The 8,797-nt window shown below is 38.1% G+C and overlaps 1 protein-coding gene across 1 annotated transcript in view; it reads right to left on the bottom strand.

The window, feature by feature from the left end:
- Positions 1-764, bottom strand: part of LOC137241381 (uncharacterized) — a 105,863-nt gene extending 105,099 nt beyond the window's left edge. Inside the window, exon 1 of the mRNA XM_067768929.1 lies at positions 656-764. Within this exon, the coding sequence (XP_067625030.1) occupies positions 656-678 (23 nt within the window). The 5' untranslated portion in view covers positions 679-764. The remainder of the gene's footprint in view (positions 1-655) is intronic.
- Between the last annotated feature and the right edge of the window lie 8,033 nt (positions 765-8,797).

The raw sequence follows: 8,797 nt of genomic DNA on the forward strand, positions 1-8,797 counted from the left end.
AGAATCCCAACTCCAGTTATAATAAAAATACAAACTGTCCAGGTAGTTCTGCTTTGCGGACGATTTGGCGCCCCTGTGAGTAGCGCCGGGGCAAAATGCCCCTTTCCGCCCCCCTCACTACGCCACTGTACATATATATGATTTTCAACCGACTGCAGAAATAAACTAGCGATTTGATAACGTGGCCGAATCGATCCGGTTTGTATTTTTAAATTTTGCTTGAGTGTGAGCGCGTTGAATGTAGCCAGTAGCCCATTAGTAAGTACTGCGAATTATAAATCAGATTCATCGGGCTCAATTAGATTATGTTAGGTTGAAGTGGCTGGTCCGCGAAGAAATCCATTGACTTAATGAGTCCAAAGTGTTACCATAGCGTTTGTTTAAAGAAAACCGAAAAACCCTATTTGAAAACAGGACTTTTCTTACAAAATAACCCCGTCCCTTTGGAAAAGCTTTCTAGGACCTGTGACACTAGCTGTTTCTAGATGTGATTTAAATACAGGAAAAATTCAAAAACAGGATGTGTATATTTCTATAAATTTAAACCAAAGGATATAGCAGTCCTTTACTATATTTCGATTTGACTCTTAAATTATCGTTTAATTTACAATACTATTTTTTTTTCTGAAAGGATAACACTAATTTAGTTACTTACATAACAAGCTGTTGTTTCAGCATTATCTTGAAAATCACAAAGATCAAATATCACATACGTCTTCGGCACTAAAACTGACAATGTGATATTAAAATGTTTCACACCTTTTATACTTGTACTCTATGTCGATTTTTTCAGCTAAAATTCCACACACACACAACACATTATACCATTCCAAATAAAAAAAACAAAAACAGTAAGTAGTCTAAGTTCGGGTAACATTGTACATACCCTACAGAAAAAATTAGAGAAATTCAGGCAAAGCGACAGTTTCGCAATAGGTTTAGGTTCGCCACTTTTTTCTAAAATACGTATGGGGTATTCCCATTGTATACATATACATCCCATTTCGACCAATTTTGAACCCGACCCCTTTAGAATTGGCTGAAAGTTTTTCTTCTTTTTCTAGCTTACGAAAAACGTTTTTCAGAATTTTTTAAAATTTTTTCATCCAACTCAAAAAAAGTTATGAATTTTTAAAAAAACACCGTTTTTGTTTTCAAAATGCTATAACTTTTGCAAAAATTTACCGTTTGGGATCTTTTTTCTTTTAAAAATTTGTTTTTAAATGTACTTTTCGGAAAAAATACAAAAAAAAATTTAAAGTTTTTTTTTTAATTTTTCAGTTTTTCGACATTTTTCAAATTTCGCCATTTTTTTTTTTCTCATAAAAAACTTCAATCAATTCTGCAATCATCCCCATTAATCCCGGAGTGGGCCGATTTTTTTTTATATTTTCTTTTAATTGAAAAAAAATTTTCAAAAATAAAAATTTTTTTTTATAAATTTTATTTATATAACAAAAAAATGTAAGAAAATGATTTTTAAGTATTTCCATTTTCTACATACTCGCGTCTCTGTGCATTTCCTAACATGGTGTAAAAAAAAAGTAAGCTGTTTGCTGCTTGGCCAATTTTCGTGTATTCACAAAAGAAGGCTTGTTCTACAAAATTGTCCAATTTATCGATTTAACCTTTGGTTTGTCACCCTTGTGAAAACACAAGAGTCAAATGAATCTATCTGATAGGTAGCTATCCTGCAGATAAAATCTAGCATAACTGGAGATAGTAAAACGGCCCTTAATGACTACCTCCGAACTGGTGATAATCGGATGCATATCGGAAGAGTGGGTAACCACACTTGTACACTGAAAGAAATGGTGCTAGTAAAATCAACAAATCGGTTCTGTTGTTCTTGACTTAACGGAGATTTGGTGAAATTGATCGAATTAGGGTTAATTCGACCGAGTTCTTTGTCAAGCGAACAAATTAGCTTACCCATTTCAACAGAAGAGAAATAGTCACTCTTAAGTTAACAAAATTCTGTAAAATTGACAGTTTCCTAATCAATCTAACTGATTTTTTTGTTAACACAACCGATCTCACTGCTCATTTCAACAGCGATCAACAGTCAATACATGAGCAAATTTCAAAGGGAATTTTACGCTCACTGCGCTCTCTACTTTGTCCTTATGTATGCTGCGTACTACATGTATGCACATACTTACGTATGTATATGGCGGCCGCCGTGGTGTGATGGTAGCGTGCTCCGCCTACCACACCGAAGACCCTGGGTTCACACCCGGCCAAAGCAACATACAAATTTTAGAAATAAGGTTTTTCAATTAGAAGAAAATTTTCCTAAGCGGGGTCTCCCCTCGGCACTGTTCGGCAAGCACTCCGAGTGTATTTTCTGCCATGAAAAGATCTCAGTGAAAACTCATCTGCCTTGCAAATGCCGCAACATTTGTAGGTACTTTCGTACAAAGCTGTCGCAACAACTTTTTTTGTTAATTTGACTACTAAAACGGTCAATTACGAATCAACAATTTGTGCGCAGTTGATTCAACATCTTGTTGCGATGGATAAAAATTGACAGAAATTTCGGTTGAATTGACCTGTATTTCGGTTGATTTTACCAGTCTTCAACAGCGCTGAAGTCTGAACAATGTGGATTTAAATTAATTAATAAAAGTTTGCGACTATTTCAAAACCACGTAAGACCGAACCAATTAGGAACGCTTTAAAAAGGTGTACACTGAACTTGCGCATTGAATGCGTCATTAACTAGTTCAATTGCAGGTGGATTGAAATAGTCACAGCCTTTGATTAAGTTATTTCAATATATATACCTAGCTCGAACCTAAGCGCTATTGGTACAAGTGTGAGTACTAAATGCCCCGCCCTTCATCCGATTTGTACCCGTACAGCACCGTTCGTTTTTTCTGCTGGGTATTAATTTTTGTTCTAAAACTTATTGATTTTTATGATTAAATAACACACAATACTACTTTGGTTGCCTTAAAGTGCTTTGAAAACGCAATTATAAGTCTCAAAAATAATTTACCTTTAAGAGACACGTATTGTTTAACTTGTCTCATTCGTACACGTTTTTGCATGCATTGAAAATGAGCCAAGCAAGCAGAACATAAAAAGTTCCAAAAAGTGAAAAAATCAATTTTCATCTCTTTTATCTATAAATATAAGCAGACCTGGCAGACGTTTCTCTGCCCTAACTTTGATCTATCTATATAAGTTTTAAGAAGTTCTTATCTCTAACTCTTCCTCCCTTTTTTTCATGTCTTTTTATTCACTCCTCCCTCTACCATTCTCTTTCTATACGTCTCTTTCTCCGTATTTTCTTCTCTCAGAACGGGTTAGGGTATTAGACCTATTTTTGGCGTTTCCATGAGCGCGGGCAGACGCCTTCTTGGATACGAGCGTTGAAGAGTCCCCAGCGGGTTAGGGGGTTAGAATATACCCGCGGTAGGTATACCTGTCGTCAGAGGTGACTAAAATACCAGATTCAAGGGGTTGTGTAGCGAAACCTTTTTAGGTTGCCAGCGCAATATATAGCTTCTCCAAACCCAATTGCCAACCTCACCTTCGACCGGCGAATCCCATTTCACTAACAGACGAGGCTCTGGCGGCTCCAAGCTCCTCATGGAACTTGAGGGTGGGGAGGGAGGGATGGCCTGAAAGTTTAATGTGGCCATATAAATCGTTCGGGCTAGCACCTTAATGGAGATGTGTTACAGGAGCGTATCGGATCTGTATCTGGCAAAGGACCATAACATCGATAACAGTCCCCACTATCTACAGCCCCATGTTCGTCAGTCATTCCTTTATTCTTCCTGCGGCGTCATTACGTAATGCTTGGATCAGATCCGGCCTTGTGGCCACTGCTACTACGACAATATCATCTGCATACCCGACAATTTGCGTGCCTTCCGGAAGGTCGATTTGTAGAACATGCATCGTAATCCAAAGCGTTGGCCCTAGAACAGAACCCCGAGGGACACCACCGGCGATGTTGTGGTTTTTCGTCGATAAAATAGCTATTCTATTCTTAGCAGGTAAGCAGGTAGGCCAAAGTTTCGTACTGCTGTCAAAGCATTTCTAATATTCAAAGTAGTCAGTGCACAGAGATTCCTTTTATTTTGACCTTCGGTTATGGCTTTACGAGTCATATTGGCAGCTGTTGGTATTGCATTTATCGTGGGTCTTGATTTTTGAAATCTAAACTATCTGACAAGCCACCTGGGCTTTCCAGCATCTGCTGCAGGCGCTCACTAATATTACGTTCTAAAGTCTTTCCTATCGAATCCAACAAAGTGGGCTGCATTAGGATGGCTGGTCGGGCATCTTACCAGGTTTCAGCAAAAGGACCAGTCTTTGGCGTTTCCATGAGCAAAATTTTACACATACAACACATACATACAGAGCACACACAAACGCATGTCATCATCAGCCGAAGTAGCACTCACATATACACATGCATATGGCTACAAACTACAAATATTCATGTATATGGCTGGTAACCAAGCATGAAGTTCACGAAATTACTAGACCTTAGGAAAAATGGTTGAACGAGGAAACCGAGAATATAAAAGCAGCGCAAGCTGAGGCATGACGAATCAGTTTTGATTAAGGCACGCTATTGGTTGTGAAGTATAAGTGTTATTGTGAAGTACCCTCAAAGTAGTCTAATAAACACCATTTTTCATTATTGAATATTGGAGCGCTTGCCAAACACTGCCGAGGGGCGACCCCGCTTAGAAAAATTTTCTTCTAATTGAAAAACCTTATTTCTAAAATTTTGATTTTGCTTTGCCCGGGGTGCGAACCCATGGCATACGGTGTGATAGGCGGAGCACGCTAACATCACACCACGGTGGCCGCACATGTGTATAGTGAAATTTTTAAAAGTTAAGCCATGGGGAAAGCAATAAAGTGAAGGCAATGTTAAGTTTAAGTGAGTTCGCTTCTGCGCTATGCAACTGCATTTGAGACACCCTGTAATGCTTGATCATGTTAATAAAAACGGTTTGTCATACAAGATGAAATGGTTTGCCGTCCATTTTGTCTACAAAATGACAACTAAGTTGACCATTAAATGAAAACGACAATTGCGCATTTACCATTCAAATTTCATTTGCTTACATGTTGGCATTTTATTTTCGGTTTGCCGACTGGCGTCCCATGAACATAATAACAGAGCATGTAAAACAATTGCAATTGGAAACAATGAAATAGGTTGTGAAATAAATGTACACAAAATTTTAGCGTGGATTTTGACCATGAACTTCTTTATCGACTTTGAGTTAGTAATGTGTCAGAATGAAACGCCTTTGACCCAAATTGACTTGAGGCAGTTTTGATGTCAGTCATTTTGACCTAATAAAAAACAAGCATTAGATATGTTTGTTTTCATTTGTTTTTCAAATGTTTTTATTTTGTTTTCATTTCAATTTTCAGGAAACTTTCAGCGACTTAAACGAAAACATTTTTATTTTGGTGAGAAATAATACTACTCTTACTTTATTTATTTAATTAATTTCGTAAATATATGCATAGACACTATCGCAAAGACAAGACGCAAATTCCATTTCTGGGTCAGCCACGAAAAAATACAAGATTGCGGGTAATACATACGAATGTGCGTTGTCAGCGTAGGTTCAATAAAAAAACGATAATGCAGCTTCTTATGGGTGCTATTTAAAGATCTATTTGGGTATCTATTATTGAGTTGTGTAACTTCTAAAGAAGGCTGCGAAGGGATGGGAATTCCCGGGGCTCGATGCCTTAGTATCTAGGGCTTACATTGATTTAGTTATAAACATGAAAGGGATCAGTTGAAGTATACAAAAAAATAAAACAATGTTCCGAATCCCTTTCAACTTTAGTCAATGACCTTAAAACTTTTTTTGCTATGGGTTAATTGGGAAATATTTTGTTATTATACTCAGTTGAGCAGAGCTCACAGAGTATATTAACTTTGATTGGAGAACGGTTGGTTGTACAGGTATAAAGGAATCGAGATAGATATAGACTTCCATATATCAAAATTATCAGTATCGAACAAAAATTTGATTGAGCCATGTCCGTCCGTCCGTCCGTCCGTCTGCCCGTTAACACAATAACTTGAGTAAATTTTGAGGTATCTTAATGAAATTTGGTACGCAGGTTCCTGGGCACTCATCTCAGATCGCTATTTAAAATGAACGATATCGGACTATAACTACGCCCACTTTTTCGATATCGAATATTTCGAAAAATCGAAAAGTGCGATAATTCATTACTAAAAACGGATAAAGCGATGAAACTTGGTAGGTGAGTTGAACTTATGACGAAGAATAGAAAATTAGTGAAATTTTTAACAATGGGCGTGGCGCCGCCCACTTTTAAAACAAGGTAATTTAGAAGTTTTGCAAGCTGTAATTTGGCAGCCGTTGAAGATATCATGATGAAATTTGGAAGGAGTATTACTCCTATTACTATATATATGCTTACTAAAAATTAGCAAAATCCGAGAACGACCACGTCCATTTTAAAAAAAAGTTAATATCTTTACAGTATATAAGTAAATTATGTCAACATTCAACTCCAGTAATGATATGGTGCAACAAAATACAAAAATAAAAGAAAATTTCAAAATGGGCGTGGTTCCGCCCTTTTTCATTTAATTTGTCTAGGATACTTTTAATGCCATAAGTCGAACAAAAATTTACCAATCCTTGTGAAATTTGGTATGGGCTTCAATCCTAGGACGGTAACTGTTTTCTGTGAAAAAGGGCGAAATCCGTTAAAGCCACGCCCAGTTTTTATACACAGTCGGCCGTCTGTCCTTCCGCTCGGCCGTTAACACGATAACTTGAGCAAAAATCGATATATCTTTACTAAACTCAGTTCACGTACTTATATGAACTCACTTTGTAAAAAAAATAAATGTAAGGCGCGATAACCTCCGAAGAGATCTAAGGCCGAGCTTCTCTTCCAATTTGCGTTGTGCTCCTCTTGATTTTCCCTACAAATTGGCCGGACGGGACCTACATGTTTTATGCCGACTCCGAACGGCATCTGCAAGGCAGATGAGTTTTCACTGAGAGCTTTTCATGGCAGAAATACACCCGGAGCGCTTGCCAAACACTGCCGAGGGGCGACCCCGATTAGAAAAATTTTCTTCTAATTTAAAAACCTTATTTCTAAAATTTTGATGTTGCTTTGCCCGGGGTGTGAACCCAGGGCATACGGTGTGGTAGGCGGAGCACGCTACCACCACACCACGGTGGCCGCCAAAAAATGGCCGAAATCCGAATATGACCACGCCCACTTTTTCGATATCGAAAATTACGAAAAATGAAAAAAATGTCATAATTCTATACCAAATACGAAAAAAGGGATAAAACATGGTATTTGGATTAGTTTATTGACGCAAAATATAACTATAGAAAAAAACTTTGTAAAATGGGTGTGACATATTAATTAGAAGAAAATGAAAAAGTTCTGCAGGCCGAAATCAAAAACCCTTGGAATCTTGGCAGGAATACTGTTCGTGGTGTTACATATATAAATAAATTACCGGTACCCGGCAGATGATCTGGGTCACCCTGTTCCATATTTTGGTCGATATCTCGAAAACGCCTTCACATATACAACTACCACCACTCCCTTTTAAAACCCTCATTAATACCTTTAATTTGATACCCATATCGTACAAAGACATTATAGAGTCACCCCTGGTCCACCTTTATGGCGATATCTCGAAAAGGCGTCCTCCCATAGAACTAAGGTCCTCTCCTTTTTAAAATACTCATTAACACCTTTCATTTGATACCTATATCGTACAAGTAAAATCTAGAGTCACCCCTGGTCCACCTTTATGGCGATATATCGAAAAAACGTCCTCCCATAGAACTAAGGCCCTCTCCTTTTTAAAATACTCATTAACACCTTTCATTTGATACCCATATCATCCAAGCAAATTCTAGAGTCACCCCTGGTCCACCTTTATGGCGATATCTCGCAAAGGCGTCCTCCCATAGAACTAAGGCCCTCTCCTTTTTAAAATACTCATTAACACCTTTCATTTGATACCCATATCATACAAGCAAATTCTAGAGTCATCCCTGGTCCACCTTTATGGCGATATCTCGAAAAGGCGTCCTCCCATACAACTAAGGCCCTCTCCTTTTTAAAATACTCATTAACACCTTTCATTTGATACCCATATCATACAAGCAAATTCTAGAGTCACCCCTGGTCCACCTTTATGGCGATATCTCGAAAAGGCGTCCTCCCATAGAACTAAGGCCCTCTCCTTTTTAAAATACTCATTAACACCTTTCATTTGATACCCATATCGTACAAGCAAATTCTAGAGTCACCCCTGGTCCACCTTTATGGCGATATCTCGAAAAGGCGTCCTCCCATAGAACTAAGGCCCTCTCCTTTTAAAATACTCATTAACACCTTTCATTTGATACCCATATCATACAAGCAAATTCTAGAGTCACCCCTGGTCCACCTTTATGGCGATATCTCGAAAAGGCGTCCTCCCATAGAACTAAGGCCCACTCCTTTTTAAAATACTCATTAACACCTTTCGTTTGATACCCATATTGTACAAACGCATTCTAGAGTCACCACTGGTCCACCTTTATGGCGATATCTCGAAAAGGCGTCCACCTATAGAACTAAGGCCCTCTCCTTTTTAAAATACTCATTAACACCTTCCATTTGATACCCATATCGTACAAACAAATTTTAGAGTCACCCCTGGTCCACTTTTATGGCGATATCTCGAGAAGGCGTCCACCTTTAGAACTAAGGCCCTCTCCTTTTTAAAATACTCATTAACACC

This window comes from Eurosta solidaginis, chromosome 2 (genome assembly GCF_040869045.1).
Source record: "Eurosta solidaginis isolate ZX-2024a chromosome 2, ASM4086904v1, whole genome shotgun sequence".
Taxonomy (NCBI): domain Eukaryota; kingdom Metazoa; phylum Arthropoda; class Insecta; order Diptera; family Tephritidae; genus Eurosta; species Eurosta solidaginis.